General features: G+C 41.2%; 1 protein-coding gene across 2 annotated transcripts in view; it reads left to right on the top strand.

The window, feature by feature from the left end:
* The window catches only part of bbs9 (Bardet-Biedl syndrome 9), a 103,066-nt gene that overhangs the window by 60,357 nt on the left and 19,881 nt on the right, over positions 1-22,828 (top strand). For both annotated transcript variants that reach the window (XM_077576668.1, XM_077576667.1), the window contains one exon: positions 3,099-3,203. In XM_077576668.1, the coding sequence (XP_077432794.1) occupies positions 3,099-3,203 (105 nt within the window). The remainder of the gene's footprint in view (positions 1-3,098; positions 3,204-22,828) is intronic.

Raw genomic sequence — 22,828 nt, 5'->3', positions numbered from 1 at the left:
TTAAGATTATAATTGTAATATTTTATTACGTTTCCATTTTGTTGTGTCTCATCCTTTGTGTGTGCATGCATGTGTGTGTGTGTGTGTTTCACTTTCACACTGAGCAGAACCCTTTTCTTACCTGATGTTGTTATAAGACTGAGGTCCCCACATGGACACACACACACACATTCCCACCAAAATTGTTAGACAGCATGGAAGGGGGGGGGGGTAATGCCAAAAAGTCTCTGGCCTTAGAAAAACACCTGCCCAATTAAGAGCGAAGCATATCCCATTTCAAACAACTGCGTGTGTGCGCGTGTGTATGTACGTGTACGTGTGTGAGAGAAGCCACATGCTGCGTTCTCACCAAACTGAACAAGAGTGGCTTTAGAAAGGCCAGGATAAATATTAGAGAGGGTTTAGGATAATCTTCACACACACACACACACACACAGGGGGTTGGGACACACATTCTCAGACAACTTAAGGTCGAAATGATAGCAGACGCACATGCAGTCTGCAGTCTTCTATATATGCATCAACACACACACACACACACGGGAAAGGGACACAAAGGCAACATGTGTGCCGTGGATGTTAAAGGAAAGCAGCGTGAAACTGGGAATGATCCTCAGGGATGAGAGGAAATGAGGAGTGAGCCAGGAGCCATGAAGGTAGGGGAGGAGGGATGGGAAGAGGAGAGGAGGAAGAAAGGAGAAAGCAGGGACACGCGAGGAGGGATGAGGAGGAGAACACAGAAAGCATAAAGGAATGAAGTAGAGGGTGGATGTGGCAGGGAGGGTTGATGAGGAGGAGGAGGGGAATGAGGAGAACACAAGGAGGAATGAAGAAAAGGAGAAACCAGCCAGGAATAAGGAAAAGTGAGGAAGAGGGATGAGGTGGATAAGGAAGAGGAGGAAGAGAAGATGAATAATAATGATTGAAGAAGAAGGAGTAGATGAGAAAAAGCAGAGAGGGAGAAAAGAGGAGGCAGGGGAGGAGCAGATGAGGAGAAATGGAGGATGGGGAGGGAAAACGGCAAAAGTGGGAACGAATTAGGAGGATAAAAGGAAGAGAAAGAAGGGAAAGGACTGGAGGGAAAGGAGGAGTATAGATGGTTAGAAAACAAGGAGGAGGAGGACGTGATGAGGAGAACACAAGGAGGAATGAAGAAGAGGAGAAACCAGCCAGGAATGAGGAAAAGTGAGGAAGAGGAGGAAGAGAAGATGAATAATAACGATTGAAGAAGAAGGAGTAGATGAGAAAAAGCAGAGAGGGAGAAAGGAGGAGGCAGGGGAGGAGTAGAGGAGCAGATGAGGAGAAATGGAGGATGGGGAGGGAGAACTGCAAAAGTGGGAAGGAATTAGGAGGGTAAAAGGAAGAGAAAGAAGGGAAAGGACTGGAGGGAAAGGAGGAGTATAGATGGTTAGAAAACAAGGAGGAGGAGGACGTGATGAGGAGAACACAAGGAGGAATGAAGAAGAGGAGAAACCAGCCAGGAATGAGGAAAAGTGAGGAAGAGGAGGAAGAGAAGATGAATAATAACGATTGAAGAAGAAGGAGTAGATGAGAAAAAGCAGAGAGGGAGAAAGGAGGAGGCAGGGGAGGAGTAGAGGAGCAGATGAGGAGAAATGGAGGATGGGGAGGGAGAACTGCAAAAGTGGGAAGGAATTAGGAGGGTAAAAGGAAGAGAAAGAAGGGAAAGGACTGGAGGGAAAGGAGGAGTATAGATGGTTAGAAAACAAGGAGGTGGAGGAGGACGTGATGAGGAGAACACAAGGAGGAATGAAGAAGAGGAGAAACCAGCCAGGAATGAGGAAAAGTGATAAGGAAGAGAAGGAAAAGGAGGAAGAGAAGATGAATAATAACGATTGAAGAAAAAGGAGGAGATGAGAAAAAGCAGAGGAAAAAAAGAGGAGGGGAAGAGTAGAGAATGAGCAAATGAAGAGATAGAGGATAAATGAAGGATGGGAATGGAGGACTGCAAAAGTGGGAAGGAATTAGGAAGATAGAAAGAAGGGAAAGGACTGGAGGGAAAGGAGGAGTACCGGTAGATGGTTAGAAAACATGGAGGTGGATGAGGAGGATGTGATGAAGAGAACACAAGGAGAAATGAAGAAGAGAAACCAGTCAGGAATGAGGAAAAGTGACGAAGAGGGAGAAAAGAGGAGTGAAGGGGAGAAGTAAAGAAGGAGCAGATGAAGAGAGGAGGACGTGATGAGGAGTTGGTATGAGGAAGGCATGGTTCATGGGAGGCAAAGAGACAAGAAATTAAGGAAAAGAGGAGGTGGATGAAATAAGAAGGAAGGAGGAATAATAGAGATAGAGAATGGAGGAGTAAAAAGGGGGTGAGAAGGAGAAGAGGAGGAGGTGTGAAGAAGAAGACATGAGGATAAGAAGAAAGTGATGAGGGAATGTAGTTGCAAGCAAGGAATAATGAGGAGGAGGAGACATGGAGGAGATGGGACGAATGAGGAGAAGTGGGGAGCAGATGCAGAGAAAGCAGGAAGGGATGAGGAAGAGGAGCAGGAGACAAGGGGGGGGGCAGGAATGGGACGGGGAGTGAGGAGGATGATGATGAAGAGGAGACAGGGGAGGAGGGACGGACGGACGGCAGACAAGGCGTCCAATTCATCCACCTCAGGAGCTCCTTAAATCCCTCCGTGATCCCTGGACTCTAGCGGGGATTTGCACACACACACAAACACACACTCATGTTATTCAATGCTTCTTCTTTTTCTTCATCTGTGATCAATCATCTGACAACATAAAATGACTCTTAAGCTTCATTCCTAAAATGTTATGTTCCACAAGACAATTTACGGCTTTTATGATATATGCATAATTATTCAACAATTCGTTCTCACCAAGCAATTTGATTGGGTAAGAGTTATTTTTATCCATCTCAGGGGACGGCCATTTTGCTTCTTCTTCGACTGAAAATGACATCAATGGTTGGATTCTGCTGATTATTTCTTATTCCACAAGTGCAATGTTATTCCCAAAACCATGTTTATAGCAGCATAGAAAATATTGCAAAGAAAAAATTTCAGCTCTTCAGTAATTTCATTGTCTGGTCATTAGCAACAATTTTAATAATACGTTGTGTCGTTCAGGCGGCGTTGAACCCATCGCGGAGCTGGCAGGGGACGAGACTGAGGAACCTGAGGACGCCACCAAGTTCATCAAGAAGAAACAATCTTCAAAGAAAGTCAAGAAAGGTACTCCGTCGCCCTCCTCTTCCTCCTCCTCTTCCTCCTCCTCTTCCTCCTCCTCTTCCTGAGGATGATGATTGACAGCTACTTTTACACTTCAATTAAACACAGCATGAAAATAGGAGACGCACATGCACACTCTAAACATACACACACTTTTCAACATTGAAATGCACTGAGGTCAGTTTGTCTTTCCTACAGCAGGAAGGTTACTTTCTCTTTGATGGGCCTTATCTTAGTTCTCTTATCTTGTGTGTGAGAATGTGTGCGTGTTTAGCGGTAATCCTCCCCGGCGTCACCAATCATGAGAATGGGACGTGTGGGTCACATATGCACGCACAGAACACACATGCTCATCAGCGAGAACTGTTACGAAGCCCATGTGGGGACCTGATCCGCCTCTTCTTCTTCTTGCTGTTAATTATGCCGCATCACTTCCAAGTAGACCTCAGTGCTGCCCACCATGTTGTGGCACATCGTGGTACTACACTGCTACGTTCAGATTGTATAAATGTGAAAACACATCAAAGTGTTAGCTTGTAAATCCGTGAGACAGTGGGGGTTCTCCATACCTTTGTGTGAACAGACTCGTTTTCATTGACCCCCCCCCCCCCCCCATCCCATCCCCACCCACTCCCCGCCGTATTAAGCAGACAAGGCCTGAGGCTCTGGCGTCCCTCTGTTCACCTCGTTTGCCTTCATGTACAGTATGTGTAGGTTGAGGACAGGAAGTGACTTTTGATTGACTTGAAAGGCATCAAAAGGTGTCTGGTGGGCGGGACTTCAAATAGACCCTCTCATATGTTCACCCTAAAGACACACTTCAAAGACGTCGTCTTCCGATTCTGCAGCCCACCTGGGATTATAGACGCCGCGCACCCTTACACACAAAATGTACACACAAACATGCATTAGCGCTTTATTTGAACCCTCACAATACACCCACTGTTTTATTTATCGGCTAATTGCTAGCAGCGTGCGTATTTGTAGCTTCTGCTAATCGCTAACAGCGTGCCTATTTATAGCGTCTGTTAATTGCTAAAAGCGCGCCGCCTCATCCTCAAACTCTGTGGAAACACAGCCGCGCATTCACATTAGCCACAAACACTCGCTGTTAGCATCCAAGGTTGGCTAATGTTTATTTGCCGCGCAGGATGGTACCTATTAGCAGGCACCATTAGCAATTAGCCGAGAGTGTTAGCAGGATGGTAGCGCTCCTCCATTAGCTGCCAAGGTCACGATGCTTAACGGGAGTATTGCTAAGTGTGTTTGTGTTGTGTGTGTGTGTTTGCGTGTACACTTGTATGTGCGTGTACGAAAACAGCTTGAGGCATAGTCTCTTTGGTGATGTGACGGTAAAACATTTCGACCCATGAATGTTGTACTGGCAGCACATCGGCCTCACGACTTTCAGATTTAGGGTTTGAATCTGAACTAGGAAACATCTTGTGTGGAGTTTCTCCATATTGCAAAAACAAGCCTTAAATTGTTCTTAGCTGTGAATGAGCTTAATTTATGGGCCATGACATTTACTAGCAACTATTCCGTTACCGAATATTTTTCCTTTTGATGCGTTGCCCTACTGTAGTTTCTAATTATTTGAGTATTTCTGTGTGTGGACGTGAAGGTATGGCGTCACGTAATACTTTTTCCGCTAGTCAGCAGTAAATCCCTCGCCTCGCCATCGAGTAGAGGGCTGGCTTCTGGTAATCTGGTGGGGGGTAAAATGTTTAAATTCTATGTTTTTAACGTTAGTTGCATGTTGGAGCGCCGCAGGAGTTAGTATTTTTGCCTCTTTCCGTGGCCTTCAAATTGGTGCGTTGACTAAATTACAGCTGGTTTTCTGGAGCATGCGTCCCAACTCAAACATGTCCAGTGCGTCGTTCTCAAAATAACTGTACGACTCTACGTATGCCGCTCGCGCTCGCCCTCCTCGTGGGTGTCCTGAACCTCGCAAACCCAGAAGGCACTCGACGTTCTGTGAGGAGTGTCTGCTTGGTGGATAAATGTCTTGACATATGTCGTCGTTGACAGGAAGTCATGTGGTAACGTTTACTTTTTGCTCTGATGTAATCCAACTAAATATAATTTTGGTTATGCAATGAGAATTAGGCTACACATGTTTTTAAAACAACCGCATAGCTTTTTTGCTTTACATAAGTCAGATTAGCTTAATGCTAGCAAAAATGGAAAACACCATAGCTTAGCAGGCTAACGAATATCGGCGTCATTGACGGACAAGTTTGTCCGATGATTTATCAAGTGGTGCCACCAAAAAGAAATAACTTAATTTGGGACTTTTCATTTTGAAATACATTTAAAAACAGGAGTTTGTATCAGCCACAAGACAGACAAGAACCCATGGGAGAAGCTATCAGTAGAATACATATTTTCATTATAATTTCCCTTGTATGGCTAGCTAGCTTGTTTTGTTTAGATGGCTAATTGTTTGCCTTATAGCTTTAATGTAAGTCCGACCAACCATCATCTGGTGCAACCATTGTACAAAAACAAAATTATAGATATATCCTAAATTGTAGATAATAGTAAAATTGTAGATAATAGTAAATAATAATGAAGAGTAAATATTTTATGTGTTTTTTTAAATAAATTAACCGTGCTGGCTCTGGTGAAATCCTTATGTCAATGAGCCGTATACAGATATATACAGACAATAAAACAATACTCCCAGGCATACATTCTTTATCCTCTGTGAAGAACGGCTAATATTACCGCGGCGTACTGAGGAGCTGAGACGTCTCCATGTATATCCGTATGTTTGTGTTATGCTGCCCCGTGTAGCAAAAAGCAAGCTAAATTAGAGTGCTATTTTTCCTTCTGAGAAACTCATTACAAAAATTGTTGTTAGTTTTGTTTTTGGAGGCTTTTTTCTTAAATTCCCTTGGTGACGTTAGCCTGAGCACTTGCATATAAAAGAAGATTGAAAGGAGGATTAGTCCTAAGTGTGTGTGTGTGTGTGTGTGTGTGTGAGTGTGTGTGTGTGTGTGTGTGTGTGTGTGTGTGTGTGTGTGTGTGTGTGTGTGTTGTTAAAAGCTAACATTGAGGACATGACCTCGTCACAGTAAACAAAAGATAAATTGGAGCTAATCAATCGCACGTGAAATAATTTGCCGCTCGTCCTGAGGCTTTAACACGTCCTCTTGTCAACAACATTTCTGGGTAGCGTTTTTGCCGCGCGTGAACCGAAGCAGCACCGACGCGGCGTGTTGACGGAGCGCCGATGGTCTTTAATGTGAGCATAATGTAGCGCTAATGTCGCTGCCGCCGCATTATCTGATTGGCTATTTTTGGCCCACATCAAATGCTGCCGGCTATTATGTAAACATGTTCCACATATTTGTTATCATTGTCACCAGTGGAAAGTTCAATGTGCCTCTAAGCCCCCCGCGACAGCCGTCAGCTCCCGTCACTGACCTCCACGAACCTTGGCAAGCGTGTCTTTAATCTGACTTTGATGCCGGATAAACGCCATGATCCAATCACATTTGAAACATTGAAAACAAATTATAGCATGTGTTTTAATGTGTGTTTGTTGGCAACCAAACATTGTGCAAGTTCCAAAAATTAATAGCGTATTTCTTGACGTAAAGAGCATGGGAAAGACAAAGACAGACAGAAAACCTTGGTAGACATGGAAGGATGTGGGGTGGTCGGGGTAATGACATGGAAAAGATGGGAAATATGTGGAAAGATGTCAAGAAATGGGACATACGTAGAAACTAGAAAGACAACATTTACTATGGACATTTATGGTAAAGATCGTCTTGAGCTTTTTGTTGACTTTGTTTAGATTACATTTTCATTTTGTTTTGTTTTCCAATGTCCCTGTTCTTGTCAGCCCTTGATGCCCCCATCATTGGCTGCAGACTAATCACGCTACATTGTTTGGCCCATCAGGGAATTTGTTGTGCTCAGTAGTCGACATGATGGTACCACATGTGTTTTCTTTATTATTGTAATCCTGTCTTACTAACAGTCAAGCAACAACAAAAAAGAAAGTGGTTGGGCAAATAAGTGCAATATGAATTTTACATGTGTATTGGAATGTATGGTGTTCCGCAGGGTTCAATTCTGGGGCCTCTGCTGTTTTCATTGTATCTGCTGCCCCTCGGGTTCCATCAAGTAAACAGCGCTGGTTGTTGTAAAGTGCTCTATATATAGAGAGAGTTATATAGATAATATAAAGTTGAGTTCATTTTAGTCACAAGTAAACCTATGTCTTAAATTTGACAAAAATCATGTATTATTTTTCAATAAGGTGTCAGGTGGGATCCTTGTATACCTCAATTTTTGGTCTCCTTTTGAACATCAGCAATATGTTATGTTAGCTAACAATAAGTCTAGCATAGCTCAAGTGGTAGAGAGGCTATCTTCCATGCTGAAGGTTGTCGGATCCTTCCTCAACCCTTGAGCATTTGATTGTTTTTGTTTGTTTGTTTTTAGTATTTTTACTCTCTTCCAAGTGTAAAACTTTACTCCGTTTAGAGTGGGACCAGATATAGTCTTTTCAAAGTAAAATTTACTCTATGAAATTTATTGTGTAGGAAACTAGAGGGGTTCAGTACCCCCAACAGCGTTAAGAACCACTGGCCTATTTCTTTTATTTGTTATTTTTGATTCTTGTTCTTTTTGGGGAGTTTGTTAAATTATTATTTTGATTACTCCACGTGCCTTGTTTTCCTTTTTGATTTTGAAAATAAATCCTGTGTACATCCTGATTCCTTGCACTTGGATCTTCCATAGTACAAAAACCTAAACCTGGGACAAAGATGTAGAGAGATGTGGGAAAAAACATTGAAAACATGGAGAAACATGGAAGGAGCATGGAAAGATTTGAGGAAAGACCTAGAAACACATTGGCAAAATGTAAAAAAATATATATATATTTAAAAAAAAAAAAGCATACATAAAGGTGAAATATGTGACAGAAAGACATGGCGAAAACACGGCGAAAGACGTGAGGAAAGATGTGAAAACGTTTGCAAGAAATAAAAGACATGAGGATGTATGTGAGAAAGACATGGGAAAGCCTAGAATAAACACGGCAAAGACATGGAAATATATGAGGGGGAGATGAAAAAATATGGGAAAGACATTGAAGTCCATGAAGTCAAGTCTTTGGAAAGGCAGGGAAGACCCGCGAAAGTCACGGGGAAGACCCGCATGGTCATGGGAACTAAAATGGAAAGCCGCGGCTATCGCAAGTGTTATTATTTAGATGAGCATCACGGACAAAGCATACATCCTTTCACTGAGGGACCTTCATGCTTTGCGCATGCAGCATACAACACGTAACACATAACACGTGTGGTTGGAGGACTCGCGTCCATTCAGGTTGTCACTCCTCGGGGAGCGGCCATCAGGAATGAATGGTCTTCCTCTGGGACGCCGATGGAGGAAGTTCAACTTCCAGAGTGGAGGAAGTTCAACTTCACACTCCGCTGCTGCTTTTCACATCACAGACCACAACAAAGCTAACCGCAAAGCTAATGCGTACCTTTACTTTGTATTATGACACATTACATTACTTTATATTATATTGCATCCAACCTTTAGCCATTACTTTCATGTATGTCACGCCACATATTATTACTACATATTACATTACTACATTACTTTTGCTACATATTTACAGTACTTTACATTACTACTGACTGTCAAGTCATCTTTAGATTACATTACTGTTAGCACAAATTACATTACTTATTATTACATCTTACAGTAGTTTGCATTATAGCTGACTGTCAAGTCATTTTTTGATGACATTACTATTACCACAAATTACATTACTTTACTTAAGTATTACTCCGTGTTGCAGTACTCTACATTAGAGCGGGCTGTCGTGTCATCTTTAGATTACATTACTATTACCACGAGTTACATTTCTACTTTATATAAGTATTAATACATATTACAGTGCTTTACAATGGACTGTCATATCATCTTTATAATAATAATAATAATAATAAAAGTAGTAATAATAATAGATTAGATTACATTACTATTACATTACATTTTACTATTGCTACATACTAGTATTTCTTCATAATTTTTTACTTTATGTTGAACCCAAATGTTTGTTTATCATTGAATTACATTACTTTGCATTACTATTACTACATATTGCATTACTGTACATTACAGCCTACTCTGACACTTGACTTTTACATTACAGTATAAATACTGTGCTTTATATTTATTATTCATTTACTTTATTACATTACTGTTACTTTGTAATACATTGCTATTTTTATGAGCACATACTTCATTATTATTACTATGATACTATGATACAGGTATACTTTTCGGCTTAACCCTATTCAGTACAAGAACTTATATTACATTGTTCTTATGATTACTACATTAAGATTACTTTGTATACATGTCAAATTATATTACTGTACTTGTAGTACAATTTGTTAGAATCATTTAAAGTCACAAATGTTTTGTTATGTCATTTCAGAATAGCCATTAAACGTTATTGATTCATTATGTAATTGCGGCTTACTATATGAATATGATATTTATACACGTGTTACATATAAGAAAGCGCTCTCTAGAAGCAGTTAGGCCTTTTGAATAAAGACCCCCTTTGTCTGCACATTTCTGTCTACACAAACCCCCAAAACTTATCTCCACAAGTCCCACAGACAGCTTGTGTTGGGGTCTTTTTTTTTTTTTTCTTCCTCCACGGCGCACCCACCCTCACATTATGTTATTAGTTCTCATTTCTTCACTACTGTTTGATCCTTAAAATGACAAAAAATGTGCAACAAATTGACTTTCTCTCCCAAATTTCTGCTCATATTTAACTCATTTTACATCCATTATCATAACATTCATTCTCTGAAAAGATGCATTCATACACTGTCCGTGTGGGTGCGTGCGCGCGTGTGTAAAGTTTATCAAAGGAGACATGTCAATTAGCTGGGGGCTACACAAGGCAGAGCCAGAGTTCAAAGTTCAAGCTGGGGGTTATTCGTCAGCTGTCACTAACTATAAAAACTTACTGTGTTCCTCAACACACACACACACAGTCCCCATGTGTGTGTTCGGCCTGACAAATGTGCATTTTTCCTGCTATGTAAACACCAATGATTCAGCGAGACTTTAAAGACGTACTCACATACATATACATACTTCCATATTATTTTTATATGCTTGAAAAATGACGAGCGCTTGCCTTGTAAAATCAACAAGATCATAAAAACAATGTTTAGTGGGTCAGCTTTGAAAGACAAACCAAAAGCTACAAAAACACTCTCGGGACCACAGACTGTGCATGTGTGTGTATGTGTGTATATGATATATATATATATATATATATATATATATATATATATATATATATATATATATCGGTATAGTGTATTGTGTAACCTTAAATGCAGCAGACATGTTTTGTCCTCACTTTGATTGTAAACTTCCACTCATGCAATTCAAAAAAACAGGACATGTTTAATATTTTTTTGTGTTTGGGTGAACTATGATCAGCGATTTATTATTAAATATGTCAAATCAAATCAGCGTACATTATACATATCAGTATACAGTGATACCTCAGCTCACGAACTTAATTGGTTCCCAGAAAGTGTGTGTGAGGCGAAAAGTTCGTCTTGCAAATATTTATTTCCCATAGGAAACCATTAAAATGAGAATAATCCGTTCCCAGGTCCCCATAAAACATAATTTTCTACCAAATAAGCCTTAAAACTACACAAAATATACCTTATTTTATGTATAATAAATGTGCTATTGTATTGTAATTAACTAAGTCACACAAACGCACACCTCGTTCGTGTTTTTCGATGATCTCCTTCTTCTGCTCGACCGTAATTTTCTTTAAGGTCTTCTTAGGCTTAACACTAGCCTGTGGTTGGGTCTTTTTCAGTCCCATGATAGCAAAAGTACACTCCAAAATGGTCCAAAATGTCTACCAAACACAAACCACGTCCGCACTCAAAAAAAGGGGGTGCTGAACTGGGACGGCGTGAGCGTGCGTCAGCTTCTCGGGATTTCTCGTGTCGCGTGATTTGGTTCGTCCGCCGAAAACTAGTTCGTCAGCTGAGACTATATGCTCGCGAATTTAATGTTCGTGAGGCGAAAAGTTCGTGAGCTGAAGCGTTCGTCAGCCGAGGTATCACTGTACATGTATATGCAAATATGTGCTTCTGTGTATCAATGGATTATCCCACAAAATCCCCTTTCAAGCAATTAATTTGGTTTTACATCAAGCTATTTGAGCATTTATTCCACATCCATCTAAAAATGGAAACTGGTGCCGATTAAGCTTTTGCCAATTGTACGATCATTTCAGGATAAACAAAAGGAGCCGCAAGTCCTTTTCATAGAAGGAATCCGGCGTTCAGACGATGCAGACGTGAACTCGAGCGCTTCCTCGGTGCGATCGCTGTCGTTTCTCTCTCAGTCTTGGCGCGCGCTCAAAACAAAGAACAAAGTACGACCGCAGACGTGGAGGTTTAACGACCTCCTCAAATATTGCCCTGCACCCATCCTATGTGTGCACGTGTGTTTAAGTGATTATGTGCTCCTGTGCGTGTGTGTGTGTGTGTGTGTGAGAGAGAGAAAGAGAGAGAGAGAGAGAGAGAGTGTGTTAATGTGTGTTTAAATATGTGTTAGTGTGTCTTTGTCTTTGCTCCATTTTGGGGCCCATACTCCCGTTTTTTCCCCCGGCTTAACTATCATTGTGGGGACCGACTTGGCCTTGTGGGGACATTTTGGTGGTCCCCACAAGTTCAGACATTCAAAACGGATTTGATTGTTTGTGACGTCACTTTACGCGTGCAAAAACCCAATGCACCCGCGCTGTCAATATTTAATCGGTTCGCTGCCCGACTGGTTCCTCGCATGATTGGCAGTCAAACGCCTTGACGGCTCCACTGCCCCGTCGGCTCCGCTCATGCTCAGCTGGAAATACAGTGACAATTAGTTTTATTTTTGTCAACGAAACACAAAAATATTTTCGTCAACACACTAAAATTAGACTAGACTAGACTAGACTAAAATCCTCATTAATAAACAATGACTGTGACTAAATCAGTATTTCGTCGACTAATGAAAACGAGAGGAAAATATAATTCACTTAATAAAAACTGGACTAAAATCTATGGACATTTTAGTGATAAACAAAGACGAGACAAAAATGATAAGATTTTGTAAAATCCTGTCTGCTAATATGTCACTGTGACACCCCCCCCCCCCTCCCTGTTCAAATCTTCAGCTAACGAGTGCAACATCCACAAACATGGAACAGAGAGGAGGTGGATTCACGGTGAAAGGTTTAAAAAAAATAATTAATTATAGTATACCGTAACAATAATCCAAGGACTATACCATTCCAAAAACAATGTTAATCCGACCGCTAGCTAATGCTGGCTAATTTACTAATTCATAGCATGGAGCCATAGTAGCCACTTGTTGATATACTGTAATTGTGTGTCAACTTGTGTTTCATCAATTTAAATTGTTTTCTTGGACTAAAATAAAGACTAAAATGCTAGATTTAGAGTCGACTAAAAATGGACTACCATATTTTTCGCGCTATAAAGCACATCGGATTATAAGGCGCACCTTCAATGATGCTACTATTTAAAAACATTTTCCATATATAAGGCGCACCGCATTATAAGGCGTATAGAATAGAAGGATTTTGTAGTGGCTAGGGTTGCGTTAAGCATCCACTAGATGGAGTTTACGTAACCAATATCGATTCACATATAAGGCGCATCGGATTATAAGGCGCACTGTCTGTTTCTGAGAAAATTAAAGGCTTTTAGGTGAGCCTTATAGTGCGGAAAATACAGTAAATAAAAACGGGTGAGGTTGACTAACTGTGATAAAAACTAACAAGTGTGATTGAAACTAACTAACGATTACGAGGAACAGGGACGTACGGAGCAGTAAACAGCGTCACAATGACGTCAAACACTTACACACGCTGGGCGCCGCCCCCGTTTGACGACGTTGCTACAGCAACCTGTCAGATGGGTCAGTAATGTGGCTCAGTCTGAACAGGGCCAGATCGGATTTGGACACTTGCTAAAAACAGTCTGTACAGTCAACCCTAAAGATCGGATTTGAGGAGGAATCCGATTGGAATCAGATATGCCTGCAGTCGGAATGCAGCCTTAGAGTTTAGGTTTTAATTGGATTTTGGTTGGAGTTAGATTTAGGGTTAGGCAATTAGTTGTGATGGTTAAGGTTAGGGTAAGGGGCAAGGAAATGCATTATGTCAATGAGATGTCCCCACTAAGATGCAAAGACAAATATGTGTGTGATCACAGAGGACATGATTAGTTCCCTTCATTAGGCTAAGCGACCGGGCTCTGCTCCATGGCAAATATTGGACCATGGAAATGAACACACACACACTTTGAGGCGACACACCTGAAACTCTGATCTAATGAACTCGCAGTCCAGGACAGGACATTCCCCATTTATTCAGCAAATGGTTGTAGGCAAACACACACATACTAATGACCCACCCCATGCGCACACTTCACATGGGGTTGTCCCCACACACACACACACACACAAACAGCCAAAGTAAACGGGGGCACACGTTGCGGCTGGACGGCGGCTTTAATTATTTCCAGCGACTAATGAGCCTCGATCAGTTCCAGACAGACGCGCTCGCCGGCCCCGGCCGAGGTGCATCGCCGCTTCCGTCCGCAAACACCCACGCGACCACCGCAGATGCTGCCGCCGCATAGTTACCGGTAGCGAAGGCCCCCCCTCCCGCCATCAAGCTGCCATCTGTATTAATGCTAATGCTAGTTCTCTTAGCATGGCTACTTTGCCTGCTTCATGCTAATATGCGTCCAAGTATGTTTTCAGTCTCGTTTAAAATCACGACCAGCCTATCGGATTCTGTGTTTGCATCTTTGTGTTTTGGAACGTTAACGCTATCTCCAGGGAGTGATTGCACACTTGAAAACACACGATTGTGTGTGTGTTTAAGAGAAGCAACATGGTCACATTGTGGCAGTCGCGCACTGTAAGATGGTCAGCAAAAGAATGCGCAAATACACACTTGTGCTCCCTCATTTACATGTGCTTACGTTGGCAACACAACCGCACACGCCGCACGCGGGCAAAAATGCACGCAATCTTCTTCCTGTCGCCCACACATACATATGAACACACACACCCGCATATACACACTAAGGGTCTAACAAAAAAATGGAAAAATCTGTTTTGATTTGTTGCATCCTTGAATCATTTCATGCGCCATGTATCGAAAATTATATCAAACCATTTGTTCAATTTCTGGAGCGACGCACACCCCTAATAAACACACGTTCACATATATACACACACACACATAAACACACACGCAGCATGTCACTATGTGCTATGCTAGCCAGGAAGAGGGTTTAATGCAGACAAAACGCCAGGCCACGCCCACATAAAGCTGGCATTGATAGCGTCAGGCTAATGTGCGTGCGCTTCAGCTCATCTGCACATACACACAAAAACAGACACGCTTGTATTGTTCACAACAATAGCAGTGTATTGGGAAAGGTCAAAAACATAATATGTGTATTGTTTACATATAAACCCTGATTAAAATATTAGTTCCGTGATTTTGCTGTTACAGTGAAAAGTCAAAAGAAACCAGGTATCGGACACTCGTCGAGGCTCCTGATACCAGCCACTGGTAAAATCTCACATCACACACTCTAAAAACAGTTCAGTCAAAAATAACCCAACTATGGGTCAAAAATTGACCAATCCTCTATTTGAGTCTTTTAGTGTAAAACAACTCGTGAATATTGGTCAGATCCTTTAAATGGGTCAAAAAATTGGCTTATTTTGTATAAAACAATCCAGAAAGTTAGGTCAAATTGACCCATAAAATGGATCGGTCTATTTTTTATCCATAATTGAGTTACTTTTGAACCAATTGTTTTTAGAGTGCAGAAAAGTCAAAAGAAACCAGGTATCGGGTACTAGTGGAGGCTCCTGATACCAGCCACCGATTCTTTTAAATTTAAATAATAATCTGCCATCAAATGAGTCCACCTCGAATCAGAGATAAAGGTCTTTATTCATAATTTTTTTAATTAATCCTTTTTATTTAATAGATCCCAAAACTACCAGAGGTTTCAGTACACTGTGTACACTTGTGTGTCTTTGTGTGCATGCGTGCTGACGGCCATGTTGACTGAAAATGACATCACGTGTGCTCAGGGCTCAGGTAACGACCAATCATGGCTCAGTCAATGTCATACGACCAGACCCAGAAAACAAGTGAGCCGTGATTGGTTGTTACCTGAGCTCTGATCACCTATGATGTCATTTTCAGTCGATGGTGCGTGACAAAATGTGTTTTTAAAGGTAATAATTGTACATGAAAAATAATGAAGTTATCATATTTTTAAAAAATCATAAAATACAATATTGTAGCATTTATGCTAACTCCTATTAGCACATCTATGGTGTTTTGCGTTTTATTTAGCATTATCTTAACTCATTCGCTGCCATTGACGCATATAAACGTCAAAAATTAATTTGAACTATTTCTATTAGTTTAATTTTTTTTCCACTTTTGTTATCAACAGTATGAAAACCTAGACATTTTTTTAATAATCTTATTTTTAAAGAAAAGAAAAGATTGTTAAAAATTAGTGGCGGCAGGCAATTACAATTTTTTATTGTAATTAATCGCATGACTTTAATAGTTAACTCACAATTAATCACAAATTGTATCCGTTCTAAATGTACAATAAGTATTTTCTAGGTTTTCATACTCTTGTTAACAAAAGTGGGAAAAAAATGTTAAATTAATAAAAATAGTTCAAATGAATTTTTGACGCCTATAGCCGTCAATGGCAGTGAATGAGTTCAGATGGTGAACTTTCATTTGTGTTTAAATACAAATTTTAATTCTCTTCTGTTCTGTGACAATTTCACACCATGAAGCAAGCACACTTGCCATCTATTTGTAGAACTTTGCAAGTGAGTCTTTCCGTTTCAGTAATATAGGGACATTTTGAGAATTTTGTGAAACAAATGTGAATAATCATCTAAAGTTGTCATCTACATTGTCGTGTTATTTCCAATAACATCAACATTCATGTCACAGGTCGTTCTCACCAAAATAAGTACACACTACAAACAATGACCACAGGAAATGCTTATTTATAAAGTGTGCAGTCCCAAAGCCACGGTATCCATTTCGAATGCGGCCTCGGCCATTTTTTCTGACGTCTCGTTGCCGACTCCATGTTGCCGTGTCGCTTTCACGCTGCAGTGGAAGTGGTGCAGACGGATTCTCTTCAAATGACTGAGTCCAGATAGGCGGGCTGTAATTACGCCGCGTGTGCGGTTCTTTGTCAAATCGCTCCACCGACTGCACATTCCGGCATTTTGTGTATTTTTACAGCCCTGTAATGCTGCCGCTGCTTTGTCACTTAAACACACGCGCACACTAACACGCAGACGTTGTGATACACACCAGAGGTGGCAAAATCTCCTCGGTACTAAGGTAGAAGCACGGATACTTGTGTAAAAATAGAAGTACAGTGATACCTCAGCTCACAAACTTAATTGGTTCCCAGAAAGTGTGTGTGAGGCGAAAAGTTCGTCTTCCAAACATTTATTTCCCATAGGAAACCATTAAAATGAGAATAATCCGTTCCCAGGTCCCCATAAAACATAATTTTCTACTAAATAAGCCTTAAAACTACACAAAATATACCTTATTTTATGTATAATAAATGTGCTATTGTATTGTAATTAAAGAAATACACTGTACTGTATAATAAAGTTGTTTTATTTGCCTTTGTGATGGTAGTTGATGGCTTGATGGAATGGAGTGGGAGGAGGAGGGAGGGAGGGAGTTACTGTTTGGAAGGAGAGTCACCTTCCATAAGGACTGTAAGTAACTCAACCTCCGGTGTGGCTTCCCTTCTTTGCTTCTTAGGAGACTCTTTATCCTTTGTGCTGACTAAAAACCTCTTAATTGGCACCTGTTGCTTTCTGAGTTGTAAGGTCTTACGAAACTGAGGCATCACATTATCATTCATCATGTTGATGATTCTCATAGCCACAGTCTTTTCTGAATGGTACTGTTGGATAAAAGCCTGCACATCACTCCACTTAGTTAACATGGTCTTGATGCTCTCACTTGATGCTGCAGCCATCTCCTCCTCCTCCTCGTCCTCACATGACAACTCCTGAATGGCTTCCTTGTTCTTAAGGATGGTAGCAATGGTAGACTTAGCGTACTGGTACTGGGACGCTAAGTCACACAAACGCACACCTCGTTCGTGTTTTTCGATGATCTCCTTCTTCTGCTCGACCGTAATTTTCTTTAAGGTCTTCTTAGGCTTAACACTAGCCTGTGGTTGGGTCTTTTTCAGTCCCATGATAGCAAAAGTACACTCCAAAATGGTCCAAAATGTCTACCAAACACAAACCACGTCCGCACTCAAAGAAAGGGGGTGCTGAACTGGGACGCCGTGAGCGTGCGTCAGCTTTTCGTGATTTCTCTTGTCGCGTGATTTGGTCTGTCCGCCGAAAACTAGTTCGGCAGCTGAGACTATATGCTCGCGAATGGCGAAAAGTTCGTGAGCTGAAGCGTTCGTCAGCCGAGGTACCACTGTACTGATTCAGCTCCTGTACAAAATGTTTTGTTTTTTTGTTTTTTTTTCCTGGAGAGCTCAGTATTGTTCATTCGGTAATTTTACCGATTTGACATGTCATCATCATTGCTCTCTTTTTTATTTTTATTTTTTATCAATTTTTATTTTGTATGTGGGTGTCTGCATGTGTGCGTGTGTATTCATTAGTTCACCTAAAACCTATGAAAAATCCCATACCGTCTACCTAAACCGAATACTTCAGAATCCAGCTAGATCCGTAAGATTGTCAGGAGACCCGAGGAAGGATCAAAGAAAAGAAAGGAAAGTGAAATCCAGCACCGACCAGACATTACCTACTACCCACCGGGTTACCGGGTTACCAACCAGAGTCTTTCACCAACCCCAGAAACATCTAAAGTCCAACAAATTAGGGACAAAATGTTTTTTATGCAGCGGACCCCCTGCTAAAATCTGTTTATAATTGACAGAAGGGATAAAAATGTATTTTAGGAAAAGGGAGGATTAACATTCAATAAGTGTTTTCCTTGAAAAATGGAGGGAGGATGAGTGGGAAAAAATTTAATATTGAAAAAAAAAAAAAGCGAATCCACGGGTACTGAACTGCGAGTACTCAATACGGCTGTCCACTGTACATCTGTTGTGATAACTTAGCTGGCACACAGAAAAAAAAAGATCATCAACAGAAGTATCGTTAAGCAACTGAAGCCCACATGAGCAAGCACTAGGCGACAGATGTAAAGAAAAACTCCCACTTGGGAACAAACCTCAAGTTGGAGACCCAAGACTCAACGCGGGGTGGCTGTCTGCCGTTATATTTTTATTCGTTTCAAAAGATAATTTACAGAGTTTTAAAACTATAATTGTGGACAATTTGGTTAACAAGTTATGCTCTCTAAAATATGCGTGGGGGGGGAAAAAAAACTTGCCGTGGTCGGTTTGCTTCCCGTAAACAAATTTTTGTTGCAGCTTGATCCAAAACTCAAAAAATCCTGACGACGATAGGCAGGCAAAGACAGTGAAAACATCAACTATTGTGCGTTGACAAGATGGCCGCTACACCTGCTGGAGTGGCGAAGGAGATGGATTTTATTTCACATTGATATGTTTGATATGTTCAGTTATTTGAGGTGCTTTATTTGTGTGGAATAGCAGACTCGAAACAAAACCGCACAAGCAGCCGTGTGGCTTTCGGGCAGTAATTCTTAATTCCAAATGTCTTGTTTCTCCGAATCTGTTGCAAGTATTTATACTTTCTTACTTCCCATAAGTGATACACACACACACACATGAACACATTCTTTGATAATTTTTTAGAAGTGCGCTTCTCTTTGAATGAACACTGGTGCGCATCCCCTGCAGCAGACAGTCACGATGCGACTTTCACATGAAAGCCCACTACAGTATGTTATGTGTGTGTGTGTGTGTGTGTGTGTGTGTGTGTGTATGTGTGTGTGTGAGGGTGTGTGTGTGTACGGACAGACAGCAATTAAGTGGGAACATCCCATTGGGACCAGTACTGCCGACTCCATCAATCACGCCGCAAACCGCTGGAATGTCTGCAGGGATGTGCTGGCGTGTGCGCCGCACTCTCTCACTTTGTTGTCATCGCTCAGGAGAGTGCAAGTGTGCGTTTGATTTTTTTGGAACCGCACAACCTGACTGACGTCTGATGCTGCGGCACTGAAATTTTCAAGGGGGTGTCTTGAAAATGAATAAAAACTGAGCTTGTGGAAAGCAGGCTTTTTCAGTATAAGATAGATAGATAGATAGATAGATAGATAGATAGAGGGAAGGATGGATGGGAGGGATGGACAGACAGATGGAGGGAGGGAGGGATGATGAATGGATCGATAGATAGCTGGATGGATGGAGGGAGGGAGGCAGGGAGAAAGGGAGGGATGGATGGATGGATAGATAGATATATAGATAGATAGATAGATAGACAGAGGGAGGGAGGGATGATGAATGGATAGATAGATAGATAGCTGGATGGATGGACGGAGGGAGGGAGGCAGGGAGGGAGGGATGGATGGATGGATGGATGGATAGATAGATAGATAGATAGATAGATAGATAGATAGAGGGAGGGATGGACAGACGGAGGAAGGGAGGGATAGATAGATAGATGGATGTATGGATGGATGGAGGGAGGGATGGATGGAGGGATGGACAGACAGACGGAGGGAGGGAGGGATGATGAATGGATAGATAGATAGCTGGATGGATGGACGGAGGGAGGGAGGGATGGATGGATAGATAGATAGATGGATGGATGGACGGACGGAGGGAGGGAGGGAGGGAGGGAGGGATGGATAGATGGATGGATGGACGGACGGAGGGAGGGAGGGAGGGAGGGAGGGAGGTAGGGATGGATGGATGGATAGATAGATAGATAGATAGATAGATAGATAGATAGATAGATAGATAGATAGATAGATAGATAGATAGATAGATAGATAGATAGATAGATAGATAGAGGGAGGGATGATGGATGGATGGAGGAGGGATGATGGATGGATAGATAGATAGATGGATGGACGGACGGAGGGAGGAAGGGAGGGATAGATAGATAGATAGATAGATAGATAGATAGATAGATAGATAGATAGATAGATAGATAGATAGATAGATAGATAGAGGGATGATGGATGGATGGAGGAAGGATGATGGATGGATGGATAGATAGATAGATAGATAGATAGATAGATAGATAGATGGATGGACGGACGGAGGGAGGGAGGAAGGGAGGGATGGATGGATAGCTAGACAGACAGATAGATAGATAGATAGATGCTATGGATGGATGAATGAGAGAGAGAGAAACAAGCAGTGTGGTGAAGAGTACAATCTAACGTCTTTGCAAGTACATTCGAACATATTTAAATAAGTTGAACCTACAAACATGGCATATTTTCGCCACGGGATATTACGCATGTACAAATCAATACTCCGTTGCATTATGGGGGAAAAAATCATACACTGCAAAACATTATAATAAATCATAAAAGTTATGAAATAAACTTGACTTAATTTCCGAAAATTTTTTACTCGTGCGTTCGCAACACCCCGTGACATTACGGATAAAATATGCCGTGTTTGTAGCATTTAGCCTAAAAGTACGTTTGAACGTACTCGCCAGTACTGAAAAATGCAGAATTCATGATACACAATATAATTGTAATGATGTTGAATGGTTCTACGCTCAGTATGTACAGTTTTTCTGACATCTGTTGATATGTGTAATTTGTATTCATAATAGTTATAAGACATTATAGACTTTAAAATAAGGAAATGTACTGATCATATAGTCACATGATGCAATATTAATTTAATATAAACTGTGTGAAACAAGGTTACAGCGTCCAAGTGAGGACGGGACAAAAGTGTCTCTGTGACGGCTGTCCCGCTCTCAATACCGGTCAACTTATTTTTGGAGCCGCGGGCTCTCGTTTTAGTGCTGGAATACACTACTTGTACTCATCACACCGCACATACACAACATTGCTTTTATTGTGCGCGAGTGTGTGTGCATAGATGTGTGTGTGCGCGTGTGTTTTAGGCTGAGTGTGGGGATGTGAAGGGGTTAAAGCAGGGAAGTGCTGGAGCCAGAGAGATTGACCCAGACATGACCTGCCTATGAGAACATGGCTACTCGTACTCACACACACACACACACACACTAAAGAAAAAAAAATGGCGGAAAGAACAATTGCATCATGACTCGTCTTTAATGTCTACTACCACTAATAATATTAATTTCACTCCACACTCTCATTTGTCAGAATAAAGTACCATTCTTATTTCAACGCGATGTTGTAACAATATGATGTTTTTAAAAGCACAAAAAATCTCGGGGTTGCCAACAACTTCCTGGCATTTGGCCAATCAGATATCACCGTGTTGCTGCTTTGGAAGCACATTAGCCGTGAAAAACACTCCGCAATGGGCCGGATTCAGAAGTGGCCATGTGTGTGTGTGTGTGTGTGTGTGTGTGTGTTGTGGTGTTTTTTCTGGAAGTGGTAACGACTTGTACACGCCGACGCCGCTCTGAGAGTACCACACTTAACCGTCATTAAGTCCTAAACGACGTCAGTCCAGTTCCACTGCGCCTCTGTTAGTGCGACTGAACGTTTCAGTTGGTGGAAAAATAACTTCAAAAATTTCACACCGCAGGATAATCGCTCAGAATTGGCGTCGGAGACATCCAATAATCGGAACTTTGATGGGAAGGGGGGAATAAAATCAAAAAAAGTTTTGAAAATCGGCCCAATTATCGATGTGTGTGTATTCATCTTAAATGGAAGCAGATGGCGAAAATGCAGCGCTAGCTTAAGCGAACTTCCTGATTGGCTTTCATTAAATGTTCGCTTACAATCAGATAGTCGGTCTACGTGGTGACCACACACTTTATGATGTGCCATCAAAAATATTGAATATTTAACATTTGCAATTTCATTTCATGGAGGACAAATCACTCGTTATACCCGATAATCTGGTCTTTACTGATTGTAAACGGAATTGTGAAATTGGGCTCGAATTTGAGCAATTTTGCACTCCATGGATTGGCCCATTTTGGTGCTGACCAGACACATAAGGATTTGCTATCATAAATTTTGAGCCCTCTATTTCATGAGTGTAATGTTTTTTTTTTTCATTAAAACCCTGACGTATATGATCTGACACGTGCAATGCACGGATAATCCATTAGAGGGCAGTATCACCCATCTGATGGCTTTTCCAGCCACCTTGCAAGATCGCCCCAATTGAGAAAGGACAGACACCTATATTTATTAATAGAAAGAAAAGTTCTTTCTGATTTCATAAGTTTGATTATTATTATGTTTTTCACAATTGTAAATGTAAAAATTTAAAGCATTGTGACCAGATGTATCAAATTTGATCAAAAGTCATGTGGATGTTGATGTTCAAAATTATTATTTATTTATTTTTGTTCAAAAGGACCAATAAATACTCTATTTA

Source organism: Vanacampus margaritifer, chromosome 9 (genome assembly GCF_051991255.1).
Source record: "Vanacampus margaritifer isolate UIUO_Vmar chromosome 9, RoL_Vmar_1.0, whole genome shotgun sequence".
Lineage (NCBI taxonomy): Eukaryota > Metazoa > Chordata > Actinopteri > Syngnathiformes > Syngnathidae > Vanacampus > Vanacampus margaritifer.
The sequence above is the reverse complement of the archived record's forward strand: the minus strand, read 5'-3'. Positions and strand labels throughout refer to the sequence as shown.